At 36.7% G+C, this 19,149-nt stretch overlaps 1 protein-coding gene across 2 annotated transcripts; it reads left to right on the plus strand.

Annotated features, from left to right (window-relative positions):
* The first annotated feature begins 4,295 nt into the window (after window positions 1–4,295).
* LOC141432203 (proton-coupled amino acid transporter-like protein acs) lies at window positions 4,296–17,666 on the plus strand. 2 transcript variants are annotated; one of them, XM_074093715.1, is made up of 8 exons: window positions 4,296–4,493; window positions 4,871–4,928; window positions 5,013–5,163; window positions 5,760–5,966; window positions 7,971–8,246; window positions 15,084–15,262; window positions 15,656–15,819; window positions 17,355–17,666. In XM_074093715.1, the coding sequence occupies exons 1-8, from the start codon at window positions 4,436–4,438 to the stop codon at window positions 17,603–17,605; spliced, it is 1,344 nt and encodes a 447-aa protein (XP_073949816.1). In that variant the 5' UTR covers window positions 4,296–4,435; the 3' UTR covers window positions 17,606–17,666. The 2 variants fall into 2 exon arrangements, with proteins under 2 accessions (XP_073949816.1, XP_073949825.1); XM_074093724.1 differs by lacking the exon at window positions 4,296–4,493 and having other exon boundaries at window positions 4,877–4,948.
* The last annotated feature ends 1,483 nt before the right edge of the window (window positions 17,667–19,149 follow it).

The raw sequence follows: 19,149 nt of genomic DNA on the forward strand, positions 1-19,149 counted from the left end.
AACTCCAAATTTGTTACTTTTACGGGTATCCCGTGAAACCATATCGAAAATACAAACTGAGACATGGATGCACAGAAAAACCAGAAAAAGAGACCAGCTCTGGGAATCGAACCCAGGTCCTCAGCAATCCGTGCTGCGTGCTATAACCCCTACACCACCGCTGGACAGGAATCTAGACACGAATTTTTCCTATGCATACATATCTCAGGTTGCTTATTTCTACTACGCTACTTATGCAGCAGCACTAGCGACATCTATGTTCCTCTCTCATCGAGAGACGTCACACTCTTTCGGAACCAACCGCTCACCCAGACAAGAGATGTCGCTACTAAGCAATCAAATGATTGGTCCAACCATAATTTTCAACCATAACGTCCCATAGACGTAAAGTGGGGGTGATTATTTTTCTCACCCAACCCTATTGTGTGGGGTATCGTTGGATAGGTCTCTTAAAACCATTAGGGGTTTGCTAAGACGATTTTTCGATTCAGCGATTTTTTTGCGAAATATTCAACTTTAAAGTGCAAACTTTCATTAAAATCGAGCGTCCCCCCCCCTCCAAAATCTAAACCAGTGGGAGGAAAAATTTGAAAAAAATCAGGATGGTAGAAAGTATATAAAACTTTCAAGGAAAACTAACGGTTAAGTTTGCTTGAGAATTATTAGTAGTTTAAGAGTAAATAGCAACCTAAGGTATAAAATATACCTAAACTAGGGAAGATTCCGTATAAAATAAGAAATGGCTACGGAACCCTATTTCGGGCGTGTCCGACACGCTCTTGGCCGGTTTTTTTTAAATTTTTACCATCTACGTATCCTGTAAATATAATAGGTCCCCACGACGCTCGAGTAGTTAAATTCCCATTTAGCCTGTCTTGTTCCCCTGCTATGAACGGTTAGAGCGTTTTCAGATTATCCGATCCGATATCGATATCGGACGATATCGGGGCAAGTAAAATGTAAGAAATACCTATGATCCGATATCGAGTCGGATAATCTGAAAGACAGGTACATATATTCGAATTCAATGGAATTAAGCAATCTGGTAAACAAATGTGGTGACTGACATTGACACTTGACTGACGACTGGCTGACTGACTGACTGACGTTGGCTCTAGTGATGTGAAAGCTCTTTAAGTTATTTCTCAAACATGCTCGGAAATGTATGCGTTAATGTCACGAAATGGAGACATGAAGTTTCTCATTTATGGATCCCTACACCTCCCTACATAACTTCTTGGCCTAGGCCATGAAGTATGTATGAAAATCCATTATTGTCCGCTGCTCTAACTTTTTAATTTTGCTTACTAACATTAAACTGACAAAGGAAAAATTACGAACAGCCAACCACCACTACTCTGTAAGCATTTGCGATACTGCGATGCGATGCGATGCGATGCGCGAAGCGATGCGATGCGATGCGAAGCGATGCGATGCGATGCGATGCGAAGCGATGCGATGCGAAGCGATGCGATGCGATGCGATGCGATGCGAAGCGATGCGAAGCGATGCGATGCGATGCGAAGCGATGCGATGCGATGCGAAGCGATGCGATGCGATGCGAAGCGATGCGATGCGATGGATGGATGGATGGATGGATGAAATATTTCCTCACATTGTTTGAGAAAAGCACTATACAAGCCTCGGCCAGAACAGGGATTGCTGGACTCGTTCTATGCGGCCTCGTCTACGACTCGGCCGTCTACCCCGAACTCGTCCATCAATCCCTTACTTCATGGCCTCTGCAGTAATGTACTATTTCACGAAGTTTTAGAATTATATCTTCAAATATAAACATACCTAACGTTTTTTCCATACAAACTTTCACTCCCCTGTATGCCCCTTTAAGGGTAGAATTTTTAAAATGGTGCAACATGTATCCACTTTTATTTTTTGACGTATATTTTCCCCAAGGTTTATGATGGAGTATTCTAGAATTGAAAGGGTCAGTCAAAATATGGATCAATTTAGATTTTTTTGCTGCTTAAGTAGCATAGTAGAAAAAAGCAACCTGAGATATGTGTGCATAGGAGAAATTTGTGTCTTGACTCCTGTCCAACGGTGGTGTAGGGGTTATAGTACGCAGTACGGATTGCTGACCTGGGTTCGATTGCCAGTGCTGGTCTCTTTTTTCTGTGCATCCATGTCTCAGTTTGTATTTTCGATTTAATTTAGAAGACGCATTTTTAAATTTACATAAGACAGGGAAATGAGAGTAGACACAGGGAAGTGATTACAAATGATTTTTTGGTCCAAAAATGGACTCCACAATAAATATGATATTACTTAATAAATAAAAAATATGAAATCTACATAATATTGTGCTATAATACCATTTTATCATCCAATTAGAAAACAATATAAACCTTAATTAAATAGTATCACTTAACACAAATAATTAATATCTACGAATAAATAATAATTATGCATTGTTTGAGTATTTAAAGGTTAATTTATTAATTAAAAAGGAACAATTGAGGTTACACTAAACTATCCTTAAAAATAAATTAACTATATATACAGTTCGCCCAAGTCTTGTCCCTGAGGAAGAGTGCCCATAAGGCTGGCTGCATTGCCGCGCTGGATCGTGTTTGAGTTAATTTAAATTTTCGGTTCTTTTATCTTTTCATTGTACTCGTAGTGTCTACTCTTGTTCTGGTATTTTGTCAATCGTTCAAAGGTTAACTGGAAGAGATCCCTCTAAGAAATAAGTTCGCCTTTGTACATCTTATTATCCTGTGCTCTGTTATTTTCATGTGCTTTATATACAATAAAGAGTTACAATACAATACAATTACAATACAAATTAATAGGTCCGCATAATTGACAAGATTTCATTTTTATAACACCTGTAAATTACTACAGCAATCGAAAGAGTTTTGCTTCCTGAACATGGGAAAATATTTATTATAATTGATTTCTCCATATTTAAAAAATACAAAAAAATTAAAAAATATGGCTGAATTTGCCAACACTACGACAGAATAGATAAAATATGTTTCCGTTGCCTTTTTCATCAGAAAAAGGAGTTGTTATAATTTTGACAACGTCTCTATGCAACGTCTACGTCAGATTTACGTGATCTTTTTTTTAAGAGACTATACAAAAGTAATGGATCTATTGTGTCGTAGTTTTGGAGTTAAGCCCTTTTAGAATAAGCACATCTTAAAAAATTTAATAAATTAGTTAATAGTTGTAGCGAAATTTTAAAAATATCAGCGTTTTTCTCTTTCCAAACAGAATAAAGTCAAATTATAGTCTTAGAAATATGAAATCTTGTCAATTCTATGACCAGAGTCAATAAAATTCCCCAATTTGCAGAGCCAGCCATAATTATCGGTAGGAAAGGTTGATTCAGTCAAATAATTAATTTGGTAGGTACAGCACTAAATTTCCAGAGACTAGAAAGACTTTGGTGATGAAAAAATGATCATGTCAATTTGACAAATATAACGAATTTTCGTCGTCCAGTTAATTCTATACAATATAAATATTTACATAATTATTTAATAATACAATGATTAAGATTGTTTTTTTGGAATCTTTTTGAATTTTTTATTTTAATTCCAAATTTTTACTTTTACGGTCATCCCGTAAAACCTACATTGAAAAAACAAACAAGCTGAGATATGTGGTGCATAGGGGAAATTCGTGTCTGTACCGTTGTCCAGCAGTGGTGTAGCGGTATAGCACGCGGCACGGAATGCCGAGGACCCGGGTTCGATTCCCAGTGCTGGTCTTATTTTTCTGGTTTTTCTGTGCATCTATATTAATTTCAGTTTGTATTTTCAATACAATGATTGTTTAAAACAATGGTGGGTTCATTGAGATGTGAATATGATTGGGATTGGCGTTCAAATGTAAGTAACTACGGAGTAATCGTGAAAAATTGCTTTGTTTACACGATTTTTTTATTCCATTTATTTCATACACTTACTTACCCCCGATATCAGTATTGACGTCCGATACCGATATCGGATCGGATAACCTGAAAACGCTCATACAGTAAGATTTTAAAATCAAAATAGTTTGTTTAAAAAATTTAATACAATAATAAATTTGATATAAAAGTATTATTAACCATCTTATAGTAAATTTTACATTCTTGTAACTGATAAACTAACGAAAAATCGACATTAGAGAGGTAGAACCTCAGAGGTAGAATGGTGGATGAACGAACACAGCACGAATTCAAAAAAAGGTTTTTTTATTAATTTCCTTATACTCGTATTCTATTATCTACGTCTAGATTTTTGAACGCTGTCAAAACAATTATTGAATTGTCATGCGATGTCATTTGAAGTAGCTCTATCTCACAGCGACGATTTTTTCAAACGAAGGAATATTATTTCTAGTCTCTTTAAAACTTTATGAGGATGCAAAGTGCATAAAACCGGTGGATTTCATTTAAAAAAACAATCAACTAAATATCACCATGTTTATTTACGAGTTTATGGGCGGTGTGCATGAAATTGCAACACAGGGCGCCGAAGGTAAACGGCTGATGAATTAATGATCATCACTTTATAGTTAATAAGTATATTAAAATATGCCTTTACCCGCGACTTCGCTGGCTTGAACTTTTATATCTGGCACTTTAATTCTTGTCGGTAGGCCTCCAACAAGATGGAGCGACGACTTGGTTAAGATCGCGGGATCGCGGTGGATGCGGAAAGCACAAGACCGGTCTGAGTGGAGAGCCTTGGGGGAGGCCTATGTCCAGCAGTGGACGTCTTTCGGCTGACATGATGATGATTCTTGGATTTTACAAAATGTCCATGGAAGTTCCCAAAATTACATCGCTTACACATAAAAACTTTCACAGTTTGTTAGTAAGATTGATAACGTGTAAGTATACCTTTAATTACAGAAGTAGAGGAGCCAGTGTACGATCCACATCACCACCGGCATGTTGAGAAACCAACCTCGTGAGTCATAATTGCTAACAGTGAGTAGGTATAACATACTTTTTGTCATCTTTTTTCGTTGGTGTGATAAGCAAAGTATTGCAGGTATTCAGAGACCATGATGCACATGTTGAAGGGCAGCATCGGCGCCGGGATCCTGGCCATGCCGGACGGATTCCGTCGCATGGGAGTCCTCTACGGCACAGCGGGACTGCTTCTCATCGGTGCATTTGCCACGTACTGCATCCACATGCTTGTTAGTCTTCAATTTCATTGTTTCATTTTACTCTTTATTGTACAGAGGAAATACAAAAAGGTTACACAAAAAAAAGTGCAAGGTACAAAGATATGCCAAAGGGTGTTTAAGTGGATAAAAAAAAATAAACTCATTCCCAACAAGCGTAGCGTTTTATAATGGAAAAGCCAGCTTTGCACCAAATGCTTGCCTACTGAAATTTTTGTACCATAAGCCGTTATGACAAGTTTTATTATCTACCTAATTTTCGGCTTCCTGTCTTTCTTATTTTCTGAGATATGTTTTTTTATTTTTTTTCTCAACTTTGGATATCTTGTACTATGGGTAGTAGGCAACGGGTGAACATACTTATATAGATGAATACATACATAAGTACATATTGTTATCAAACGTAAAATACCCGAAAACAAACATTCGTATTATTCATACAAATATCTGCCCCGGCGGGGATTGAACACGGGACTTCAAAATGTTGTTATATTTAGTGAAAATATATCTTGACTTGTTATATCGATAATTTTACACCCGTGGGACATATATAGGTCAAGATGATGAATACCTGAAGTAAATGAGCTGTCAATGATATTAATTTTCAGATTACGGCACAGTACGAACTCTGCAAGCGAGCTAAACGAGGCTATATGACGTACCCGCAGTCACTCTATGCTGCGCTTGCGACAGGGCCGCCGTCCCTCCGGGGGCCTGCCAGGTGTCTGGCAGAGTTCGTTGACGTGGTCCTCATCATCTGGCAAGTCGGCTTGTGCTGCGTCTACGCTGTCTTTGTAGCGGAAAATGTTAAACAAGTACGTAAAATAAGTCTATTTTACGGTTTGAAACTGTAAACATTTCGTGAAAAAATCCTTTGAGTTGTCATACAAAATGACAGATATTAGATCTTGAAGTGGGTGCCAAATTAACGCTCGTGACTGTATTGATCCAAACAGCATACACATATAGACTAGGCTAGATCCATACATCCATTAACCCTTGCATTGAGGTGGAAACTGAACCTTTTTAATTTAATGCTTCGTCACAATGTCCATTGTAATTATTGAAAATACAATTAGCTTTAAAAATATTCTTTGTCAGGTATGTATGCGATAGCTGCTTTTGATTCTGTGGTAGTATGGTCCAATAAATGGGGCCTTATTAAGGGTTAAACACACATTCTTCCTAGATCACTTTTCTGAGCAAGTAGATACGTATATTTTATAATCTATTGAAAGAAAGGCTAGTTTTCTGACTAATTTACGGGCGGTTTTACGGGCGTCAACATACCACGCACGTCGACAGTCTACGACTTCAAGGTTCCAATATGATCTCGTATTACATAATTCCTTATTTACTGCCCTTAACACACAATGTAACTCGTATCATTGAGTACAGTATTGAAAATAACGTTTCAGGTTTGCCGCGTCAAACAATTTATGGATTCCATTTAACTTTTAGATGACACGAATCACAATGACACATTCTGTAGCACACTTAGGGACTGTTTCACCATCTATTGATTAGTGTTAACTGACGGTTAAATGTGATGCCGTCTCCGTGTATTCTTGCAAAACAAATAGAGACGGCATCACACCTAACCGCCAGTTAACACTAATCAATGGATGGTGAAACAGCCCCTTAGTGTCACTAAATTTCTGTACACAGTCCAGGCCAAAATAATAAGTACCCGCGATTAAAAAAGTCTGGAAGTACATTCAAAGGGAGGCTTTTATGATATTACGTTACATTTGTTGTGTAGATAAATAAACTTTCCGACTGTCGCGACGTATATACTAGTCGTAGTTTTCTTTACAAACTTTGCCTTCCTCCCCCCTCTCCAGTGACAAGTACGCCTACATAATGACCTATTTAATCATTAAAACCACTTTATTCAACCAATAAACTTATTCCTCACTAAACTCTTTCCATGTAGTTGTAGTCCTATTTTCTCAGTAGACTGCATCTGCTTGTACACTTAAATTAGTGTTATAATCAGATGCAAAATCTACTCGATCAATTACTTACTGTTTTAAAATTTAACTCACAATCACAGGTGACCTGTCGTTTCGCCGAGTCTAATTAGGTACGCAGATTTTTGTTTCGCAAACAACTATTGGCAAGACTTTTCTTTTGACCGAGTAACATTTGTACAATTTCGTTACGCTTATTATTTATTTCGCCGAGTAGTCGGTAGGAAAAATAGCGATATGCAAGTTACGTTTAGCCAATTGTTTGTTTCGTGATTGTTTCAGTTAACCGAACAGCTGTTGTCGAAACACGACAAGCAGAGTTAAGTAGATGGCATAAAAATGTAGTTAGGTGTGGCGAAGAGTGTCAGCAAGGAGGAATATTAGGTAAGATTGCGACCAATTACGCCAGCCAACGCAACGCCAGAACCAAACTGCTAGCATCGCGACTTAAGTTGTTTTGACTTCAATAAAATAAACACAAATGCGAAAAGATTTTCGAGCGTACGTTCAAAATGAGAATATATGTTAATAGTCGTTCGGCTTACTGACTCATACACTAACTAAATAATCTGCTAATGGTTGAGTTACGAAATGTTAGTCTCCGAAACAAATAGATCTACGGACAAATCCATCAGCGTAGGTACCGTTACTCGGCGAAACGTTGTCTGCCAATCAATAATCTAAAAAAAAATCGTAAAAATTGGCGGTAAATCATTAGGTAAACACAATTGCACTTTATAATACTTTTTCACGTATAGTTATTATTTATTTATTAAACTATCAAAAATCTAATACAGCGCTTGTCACTTTTGGTGAATGTTAAATATAAGTGTGATATTTTTTCAGGTGTGCGATTTCTACAACTACGAACTTCCAATAAGAATGCATATTTGTGCTTTGTTTGTTCCACTTCTTATACTCAATATGGTGAAGAATTTGAAGTTACTGTCGCCTATATCCTCTTTGTCAAACTTAATAACACTACTAGGTCTCATTCTAGTATTTTACTATTTAATTGAAGATGATTTCGATGTCGATGATGAGAAAATGCAAATTAAAAGCCTCATTGACATTCCTGTCTTCGTTGGCACAACGCTTTTTGCTCTGGAAGCAGTGGGAGTGGTGTGTAAAATTCTTGTAACATTCTTATTATACTCCTACTTACTTTTAGTGATCTTAGTAAAGTAACGGCTTGACGTAAGTAATACTGTTAAGAAGAATATTTTGAGTTTTGGGACTATATGATAAATGAAAGCAAACGTTAGGATATTTGAACACATAACATTTGCAAACCAATGTATGTGGATGTGAAGTCAAAGGCGTTTTAAGGCACATATTTGTCTCTTTTATTTAAAGTATCTCGTTGTATTGAGTTTAGGTGTAGGTATTTTTTAGTAAGTTTATATTTGTAATTGTTATTTGATTAATAATACTATCTACAAATTGGATTTAGTGTAGGTAAGTACTTACGTGTCATTCATAATCATGCCAGGTGTCCTTAAATCGTTTCGGTATATTTCAGCAGCTTATTGGGGTAGTTCAACTGAACACCACTGTAAAGGTTTTCATAGATTTTTTTATTCAAAATATTCAAAGCAGAAGGTACACTTTATACACCGATCAATATATTGAAAGTTTGAAACATTTGTCAATCACAATTAAAAATATAGTTTAAAAAATAAATAACACGCCTTATTGGTAACTGAACTAAAATATAAAAATAATTATGAAAAACAAGAATAGTATACATAATTAACAAGAAAGTATAATATGTTATTGTGAAAAAAGCGTGGGGTGCTCGATAACAGCTGTTAAAAATTGTTACGTCGATATTATTGATATTAAAAATATGATAGATATACAGTCAGCAGCTGTCTGACACAACAAACCGTGCATAAAATACGTCTCTATTCCTAGGACCAGTAGGACGCGTCAGATATTTTTGTATGTTCCGCTGCGGCAAATAGTAATTTAGGTGACTGTATTCCACTATAACATAATAATATCACAGACCTATATCAAGACTCGATATAGGTCTGTGAATAATTACCGTCACGTAGAAGTCACGTCAAGTGGAATACAGTCACGGTTAAAGGCTATTTTGATTTAAGCGCCATTTTTCTGCGTCGTTTAAGCAGCGTTTCCACCAATAATGTGCGAGGATGTGATAAGAGGAATGTGTTTTTCATTGACCAATAGAAACGTTTCATTTACCTATCCTCGCACAGCACATCTCTGGTGAAAACAGCTGAGCGGAGCGAGGCGAGGTAACTGTAGCGTTTCTATTGGTTAATAAAATATTCCTCGCAACACATTCTCGCACATCTCTGGTGGAAATGCTGCTTTAAGTCGGGTTTGAGGTGACTCTGAATATTTTTTGGCGATTGGCTCCATCGCCGATTTGGGTATCATTTCTGTTTACGGGGTATCAAGTGTAGCCAATTTGGTCGTTTTTTAACCGACTTCGAAAAAGGAGAAGGTTATGAATTCGGTTGTATTTTTTTGTTTGTTACCTCAGAACTCCGCCATTTATGAACCGATATAAACAATTTTTTTTCGTTCGTATAGAAATGCCTCCAATTAAGTCCCATAAGCATCAAATCAGGATCTGATGATTTGATCCTAAGGAAATCGAGGGAACTCTTCAAATGTTGTAGGAACACCTATGGTAATTTGGATATATTTAGTAGTAACTCGTGCATTTTCTCTTGATAATCATCATTTGGTGAAGTGGAGCTGGTGATGAAGACCACAGTTGACCACCGGAGCTACTACTCAATAACAAGTATTTCACGGGCTGAATTTCCTTTAACACAGTTGCTAAGCAATTTATGGTCGTCGCAATATGGTGAATGGATCGGGTAGAAAAGCACCAGGACACCTCAATAATGAACGACTCTGCATGGAACAAAACAATATTTCATAAAAGGTGACGAGCAGTTGACATTAAACTAATGCGTGAAAAAATATATTAAGTATAACAAAAAAAATTACCGACTAAAAAAAACCATGAAATAAATTTTCTACACGTTCGAAGTCGATACCTCAGCACGAGCCAGCAGGAGTGATTGAAGCCCAATATATAGAGTAGTAGACTTGTGCTAAGGTAGAAATCTAATTTTCTTGGTTTTTCGTAGTCGGTTCACTTTTCAATCGATTTCAAAAAAGGAGGAGGTTATCTATTCGGTTCTTTTTTTTTGGTGAGTTATCCTACTACTACTCCGTCATTTATGAACCGATTTGAATTTTTTTTTGCGTTCATTTAGGAATATCTTAAATTAGGTCCCATAGCACCAAATCAGGATCTGATGATTGGATCTTAAGGAAATCGAGGGAACTTTTCAAATGTTGTAGGGACACCTAAGTAAATTGCATATATTTAGTAGTAACTCGTGCATTTGCTCTTGAAAATCCTCATTTGGTGAAGTGGAACTGATGATGAAGACCACAGTTGACCATCGGAGTTATCACTCAATAACAAGTCATTCACGGGTTGTTTTTTAATTACTTTAACACATATCGAAAATACAAACTGAGACATGGATGCACAGAAAAACCAGAAAAAGAGACCAGCGCTGGGAATCGAAACCAGGTCCTCAGCAATCCGTGCTGCGTGCTATAACCCCTACACCACCGCTGGACAGGAATTTAGACACGAATTTTTCCTATGCATACATATCTCAGGTTGCTTATTTCTACTACGCTACTTATGCAGCAGCACTAGCGACATCTATGTTTTTCGCTCTCATCTAGAGACGTCACATTCTTTCGGAACCAACCGCTCACCCAGACAAGAGATGTCGCTACTAAGCAATCAAATTATGATTGGTTATTTGGAGTCTTTTTGTATTTTTATTTCAACTCCAAATTTGTTACTTTTACGGGTATCCCGTGAAACCATATCGAAAATACAAACTAAGACATGGATGCACAGAAAAACCAGAAAAAGAGACCAGCGCTGGGAATCGAACCCAGGTCCTCAGCAATCCGTGCTGCGTGCTATAACCCCTACACCACCGCTGGACAGGAATTTAGACACGAATTTTTCCTATGCATACATATCTCAGGTTGCTTATTTCTACTACGCTACTTATGCAGCAGCACTAGCGACATCTATGTTTTTCGCTCTCATCGAGAGACGTCACATTCTTTCGGAACCAACCGCTCACCCAGACAAGAGATGTCGCTACTAAGCAATCAAATTATGATTGGTTATTTGGAGTCTTTTTGTATTTTTGTGCATCCATGTCTCAGTTTGTATTTTCGATATGGTTTCACGGGATACCCGTAAAAGTAACAAATTTGGAGTTGAAATAAAAAATACAAAAAGACTCCAAATAACCAATCATACTTTAACACAGTTGCTAAGCAATTTAATGCTCCTCGTACTACTCGTAATGCATATGGTAAAACGGGTGGTGAACCAGGACTCCTCAATATTGAACGTCTCTGCATCGAAAAAAGCAATCTTTCGTAAAAGGTGAAGAGCAGTTGATATTAACTATTGTATCTTAGATTATTTACCTACACTAAAAAGGTTGAAAAAAAAATTATAGCAAAAAATAGAACCGACTACAAAAAACCATGAAAATAATTTTCTACCAGTCTGAAGTCGGTCGGTGCCTCAGCACGAGCCAGCAGGAGTGATTGAAGCTCATTACATAGTGCGTAGGTGAGGTAGATGACTAAGGTCTACTCCTGCTGGCTCGTGCTGAGGCACCGACCGACTTCAGACTGGTAGAAAATTATTTTCATGTTTTTTTGTACACGGTTCAATTTTTTGTTATAACATTTTATTGTTATATTTTTTCAAAACATGGTACTCGTATATAGTAGATCCACAATAAAAAACACTAAAAACAGTTTTTTTACTATTTGTAATTTAAGCCATTTATCCTTGGATGGAAAGAAATAGTATCGACATTTGAATTGTTTTGTTGACCATATAAAATTAAACATAGGATGTTAATTAATTTTTCTCAAACATGCTCGGAAATGTATGCGTTAATGTCACGAAATGGAGACATGAAGTTTCTCATTTATGGTCCCGAACACCTCCCTACATAACTTCTTGGCCTAAGCCATGAAGTATGTATGAAAATCCATTATTGTCCGCTGCTCTAACTTTTTAATTTTGCTTACTAACATTAAACTGACAAAGGAAAAATTACGAACAGCCAATCACCACTACTCTGTAAGCATTTGCGATGCGATGCGATGCGATGCGATGCGACGGACGGACGGACGGACGGATGGATGGATGGACGGATGGATGGACGGACGGACGGACGGACTGATGGACGGACGGACGGATGGACGAAAGGACGGACGGATGGATGGATGGACGGATGGATGGACGGATGGAAGGACGGATGGATGGACGGACGGAAGGATGGACGGACGGAAGGACGGACGGACGGACGGACGGACGGATGGATGGATGGAAGGACGGATGGATGGACGGACGGAAGGATGGACGGACGGAAGGACGGACGGACTGATGGGCGGACGGACGGATGGATGGATGGATCGATGGATGGATGGATGGACGGATGGATGGATGGACGGATGGAAGGACGGATGGATGGACAGATGGATGGACGGACGGACGGACGGACTGATGGACGGACGGACGGATGGACGGAAGGACGGACGGACGGACGGACGGACGGACGGACGGACGGATGGATGGATGGATGGATGGATGGATGAATGGATGAAATATTTCCTCACATTGTTTGAGAAAAGCACTATACAAGCCTCGGCCAGAACAGGGATTGCTGGACTCGTTTTATCCGGCCTCGTCTACGACTCGGCCGTCTACCCCGAACTCGTCCATCAATCCCTTACTTCATGGCCTCTGCAGTAATGTACTATTGCTTCAACCAGAATTTTTAATGGATGTAATATCATAAATCATTTTGCCTTGAACATTTGAACAATATTTTTCTCACGTGAATCAATCTCATCTGAACTAGTAAATAAAACTCTTTGACTTATGCTAATTTTCCTTTTTCCTTGACCAGTTTTTAGTCTTGTGTCACTTGAATCGTTTATATTATAAACTAATACCGTACTAAAATCGGTTTATTCTTTCAACCAGCAATGAATAATCGCGTTTTAATTACAAGCAAATGAACACAAATCAACACGGGTAGATATTTGAGATTAAAGCAATTATTATTAATTATATTTCAACACTGTGTAATTTGAGTCATTTTTAATCCCCGACGCAAAAAGAGTTGTGTTATGAGTTTGACCGCTATGTGTGTCTGTCTGTCTGTGGCACCATAGCACTTAAACGGGTGAACCAATTTGAATGCGGTTTTTTTTATTTGAAAGCAGGTTTTCCAGCGATGTTTCTTAGACATGTTTTATCAAAATCGGTGCAGCAGTTTTTGAGATATTAAACTTTGAAGTGACAATGTCGGGGTAGTCCAACTTTTTGTTGGTTACGTCAGGTAATTTAGTTTGATATGCTTTTAACAGACTATTCTAACAAGCTCAAACACTCGTCAGATCAGCTTGAAGGCAGTTACTATATTATTGCACTGTCATTAGGGCAATAATATAAAAGCGCGTAAAAATCATGAAAACATTTATAAATTGGTGTTCAATCGAACTATTTAATCTGCTGAAATATTCCGAAACAATTTGAAAACACCTTGTATAAGTAAATAAATATCCGACCGAGATAAATCTTCTTACTGGCATGCGCTGCAATAGCGATGACTATCCATACCTTATTGTTGTGTAAAATATCGGAAAGTTCATGTTCTGTCCCACCCGCGGACATAACCCATTTTATCTGTCCAGACCAGAGGCATTCGTGAACGCAAGCAGTAACGAACATATTGCTTTGTGGTTGTGCACCTATTGTATGTATGTAACTATTGCTCTATGGGGCTTTTGCACGGTGGTTTACTTATACTCAGCGCTGTATATAGATTCTAAAAAAACTAATCATGTGTTGCCAATAAAATGAAAAAGTTTTGCATCGGTAAGTTTTAACTTTTCTAAATAACATACATAAGTAATTTATTTATATATAATTGTAAAGTTAAAATTAAACGCAAACGCATACATAAATAATTTCATCTCAATATTCATTTCACCTATAGATATTTGGTAGAAACTGTTTTCTAGTAGAAAAGTTCATATTACAGTGGTAATACTTCCGGTTTTAACAACATTTGGATACTATTAATCTCATAATTTGCGTACGGAGAAATATTGACAACAAATCACTGCAGTAGGTGTCACCGGAGCGTTGGAGATCGTGTATTGATCATGTGATTTAAATAGAAGACAGAATGATGCAGTGAGATGTTTCAATTGATGATGTGGTCGAACCTTTTATAATTAGTACGGATGAGGATGAACTAAATTGTTCGAAAATTGAATAAATATTTATATCACCATTATTGCTGTTTTTATTACTAATAAATAGATCGTAACAAAATAAAAAGTCGCAGTGTAAAAAAATAGTTTGAATATTTGTCAGTCAAACTCGCAAAAATGGCTCAATTGATTGTAATACATTTTGGTACATGGATAGTTCAAAACCAAGGTATTAATTTGCAACACACATTGTACACAATATGGTATGCGTACAATATAGAAACCATCAAAAACTTGGGATAATCTTTACACTTAAATACCAACAAAATATACTCAGGGGCACAAAATTTGGCCCACTCTCCATACAAAATTACCTATTACTGCATACATTCCAGGGCCAGATTTTTTGCCGCTCAGTATATTATTATGACTATTTTTTATTTTATTGATGTGTATGGGTTGGTTACATCTGGAACGTGACAATGACTCTTGCGACAGTGACGTTCGGCCGTCTTTGGTAACTTTTTTGGAATCTATATACGGCGTTGAGTTAGGTGTGAAAGGTTTGGCTAAAATTTTAAGAATTCTGTTACTCACTAAAATATTTTTTATTTACAGATTTTAGCTTTAGAGTATAATATGGATCACCCAAAGAGATTTCTTGGATATTTTGGACTCTTTAATATTGCCATGACAATGATTCTGGCTTTATATGCACTTGTTGGAGTCTTTGGTTATTTGAAATACGGTGACAATATAAAGGCGTCACTGACACTCAATTTACCTCAGGAACAGAAGTAAGTACGAGTACCTAGGTATGTGGTAAAACGAAGAAGTTTTTATACAATTTAGATTGCGCTGAAAATAAACAAGATACATAAAAACGCCGAACTTGACACAATTAAGTAAACACCACTTAATATTTGTTCTCTATCGTTTGCCCGAATTTCATATGCCCGAATGTATCGTTTTCTAGAATTTTCATTTGCCATAAAGTAATTTATTTCTGAAATAGTAATTTCTTCAGAGTTGATATTAAAGTAACCTAACCTAACCTACTGCATTATATATGATGAAATTTTTAAAAATCCTAAAAACAGCATGGTTTTATATATTTTATGGCAAACGTTGGTATGGCAAGTGAAATTCGGGCAAGTAAAGGTAAACACTTAATATTAGTTATTTCACAGAAAAGCGCAAGCAGCAAAACTCATTTTTGGACTGGCGATATTTTTAACTTTCCCCTTGCAAAATTTTGTTGCCTATAATGTGATTTGGAGTAGAATAAGTCACAAATACACTACTGCAGCAACATGCGACTACTTCCTTCGAATCGTGCTCGTCGTCATACCCGGTAAAACACCACTAAATGTGTATAGTTTTTGTTTCTACACCTGATGAATGTTTTGATTAATTAATTTGAATACTTTTATTTTGTTTATTTATTTATTTAAGTTGTATAACTTGGTTAAGAGCTAGGTATATATAGGTATCAGTCTTTTAATAGTGTCATTTAATTGTTACGACTGTAATGTGTATCTATTGTTGTTTTTTTTGGGTTCCATACCTTAGGTGGCGAAAACCCTTGTAGGAACATCCTGGCTATCCGATTTCGATGATGTCCGATGGTGTCTGTCTGTTCGTCCGTCTGTTTAGACCCTTTTTAGGGTTCATCCATCATCATCATCATCATCTCTCGGAACAAGAGGGCTTAGGCCATAGTTCCTACGCGTGCCCAGTGCGGATTGGGAACTTCACACGCACCATTGAATTGCTTCGCAGGTTTGTGCAGGTTTCCTCACGATGTTTTCCTTCACCGCAAAGCTCGTGGTAAATTTCAAATGTAATTCCGCACATGAATTTCGAAAAACTCAGAGGTGCGAGCCGGGGTTTGAACCCTTGACCCTCTGTTTGAGAGGCGATAGGTCAAACCACTAGGCCACCATGGATGATTTTTAGGGTTCCGTAGCCAAAATGGCAAGGAAACTCCAACTAAATTTAATATTAAATATTCAGCAGTATCAGTTGAAGCCGTGAAAAAATTTAAATTCTAAGTCATCGCATTCGAAACATACAGTCATTAAAAAACATATTTCCATAGATTTTCTATAGAAACTTGAGATACAGTGTAAAGGTAGCTTCTTTATTGCACACCTAATGAAAAGCCTGAAAATCTTTATTTTTATTGTCTGGCATTAACCAATCTAAATTGACCCCACACTGGTTAGAAGCAGAGCTCTGCTGACACTGGATATTCATAGATACCTATAAATTTGTACAGAGCCCTCGATGCGCGAGTCCGACCTGCACTTTGCCGGTTTTTTTTTCTAGATAAAAAAACAGATTTTTCAAATAGAGAATGGTAATATTTTAATGCCTTTGTGCATTGCACTTAGTAAAATAAAACCGGCCAAGAGCGTTAAGTATTTCATATTTTGTACGGAATCTTCCAAGTTTAGGTACCATATTTATACATTAGGCTGCTATTAGGCTGCTATTTACTCTTAAACTGCTAATAATTCTAAAGCAAACTAAGCCGTAACAGTTTTCCTTGTAAATTTGTTATGCTTACTCCCACTCTGAATTTTTCAAACAGTTTAGCTTTTAGAGGGAGGGGCGATCGATTTAAATGAAAGTTTGCAATTTAAAGTTGAATATTTCGCAGTCAGATCACTAAATCGAAAAACCATCTTCGCAATCTCGCAAATTTTAACAGACCTATTCAACGATACCCTACACTATAGGGTTGGACGAGAAAAAAAACCAGATATCTGTGCAAATTTAGTTAGACAGACAGACAGGGCGAAATTATAAGAGTTCTGTTTTTGCATTTTGGCTACGGAACCCTAAAAATCAGCCCCTAATAAGAATTTCTCCCATGTCCCTTAGTTGCGGTGGCAATAGCCGTGCCGTCGCTGGGGCCTGTCATTTCATTGGTGGGCGCTTTGTGCTTGTCGCTGCTGGCAGTCGTCTTTCCCGCTCTAATGGACATGTGCTTATGGTATCCAGACAAATATGGACCTTGTAATTACAAGCTTTTCCGAGATTTAATTATTATCTTATGTGGTATATTCTCCTTAGTTTCCGGAGTCTACACCAGCGCACTAGAAATGATACATGAAATTAACAAAGGAAGTTAAGTTATTGTGGTTAAGTTATACTATGTATGGATTGTGTATAAATAATAAAATAATTAATTGATAATAAACATGTTTAGATAAAATCTTTATTTTGCTCATCATTCTTATTCATTTCAATTATGTTTTAATTAAATTTCTTTTTGTGGCTAGGATAGAAACATATTTTTTGGAAAATAATTAAACAAGGACCAATTATTTCACGAAAAAAAGTTAAATATATAAAATAAAAATAATATAATCATAATTTAGTTGAATGACCCCTAAATTGATTACTTAAACAATAAAATTTGGCACTTACTCGTATTGTATCAAAAAGTAAAAAGTAAAGAATTTTTCGGTTTTTTTATTTTAACTTTTTAGTTTACCTTTTAATTTTACCTATTAAGTTTAAATCGAAAGTTTGTTTGTTACTTCATCACGTCTAAACCGCTGAACCGATTTAGATGAAATTCGGTAAGTATTATATAGTTTGAGTCCCGAGGATAGTTTTTATCCTAAAAAAATCATAGAAAACGCATAGATAACGATAACCGATAAATACGAATGTACGTAACGGTGTCGCGGGTAACGGCTAGTATTAAATAAATTCACAATATTATTAATTGTAATAAACTACCTTTCCTGCCTTTTACTTGTGCAGGCAATTTAATATTTTAATGGTTTGTCATTCCGAACTATTTGTAATCTCATAGGTTAACATTTAAAAGTAGCTTGACCCCAATTATGTATATTTACGTACCGGCCGCCTTTTTTTGTTTCAATATTATCTGTGTCGGCCCTTGAAAAAAAATGCAAATCAACATTGGTATGTTCCCTGTCCCCCTCACATATCTCATGACGTATCATTTACAACATGTTTACAGACACTGTGCCCATGAGGCACATATGCCTCATGCGTGACTTTTGTTATGTATGTCCATGAGACACATGTGCCTCATGGGCAGTGATGTAAAAAAAATCTAAATCTTAATTAATCCTTATCTTCGATTTTTTTTGTTCTAACTATGAACCACAAGTAAAATGAAAATTAATATTGAGATGTCATTAATACTTTTGGCTATTACCTACTTAAACATAACTATGGGGAAGTTCAAAAAACCGATTGCTTCGGGACAGGAAACCTGTTGATGTTGATTAGTTAGTAACATATTGGCGTTACATACCTTTCAAACACTTCCTTTTAAGCTTGGCCGCAGTCCGATAAAACATAAGACAAAACGGTAGGTTAAAATGCGGTAGGTACAGTATGTTAAGCTGTTTGCGGTCAAAAAGTAGGAAAATTTATTGGTAAATGCCACTAATAATTTTTCTTTGCTTTAGATATTGAAAACTTGTACTACATGATTAGGGTTGGTATGTAGGTACTCAGAAAACCATCTTACTAAGAGACTCGATTAACCATTCAACAATAATATTAACCGAAGTGTCCGAAGTAGATCCGTGGGTTGACCTTATCATCATGGATAAGGTCAACCCACGGATCTACTTCGGACACTTCGGTTAATATTATTGTATATATATACATACATATAATAACAGAATGA

The sequence above is a fragment of the Choristoneura fumiferana genome, chromosome Z (assembly GCF_025370935.1).
Source record: "Choristoneura fumiferana chromosome Z, NRCan_CFum_1, whole genome shotgun sequence".
In the NCBI taxonomy this organism is placed as follows: Eukaryota; Metazoa; Arthropoda; class Insecta; order Lepidoptera; family Tortricidae; genus Choristoneura; species Choristoneura fumiferana.

Excerpts from the sequence above, each read along its gene's own strand:
- LOC141432203 (XM_074093715.1), top strand. The coding sequence starts at position 4,436 with ATGTTTATTTACGAGTTTATGGGCGGTGTGCATGAAATTGCAACACAG. Across the intron at positions 4,929-5,012 it reads CATGTTGAGAAACCAACCTC|GTATTCAGAGACCATGATGC; the intron begins GTGAGTCATAAT and ends AAAGTATTGCAG. Across the intron at positions 5,164-5,759 it reads CGTACTGCATCCACATGCTT|ATTACGGCACAGTACGAACT; the intron begins GTTAGTCTTCAA and ends ATTAATTTTCAG.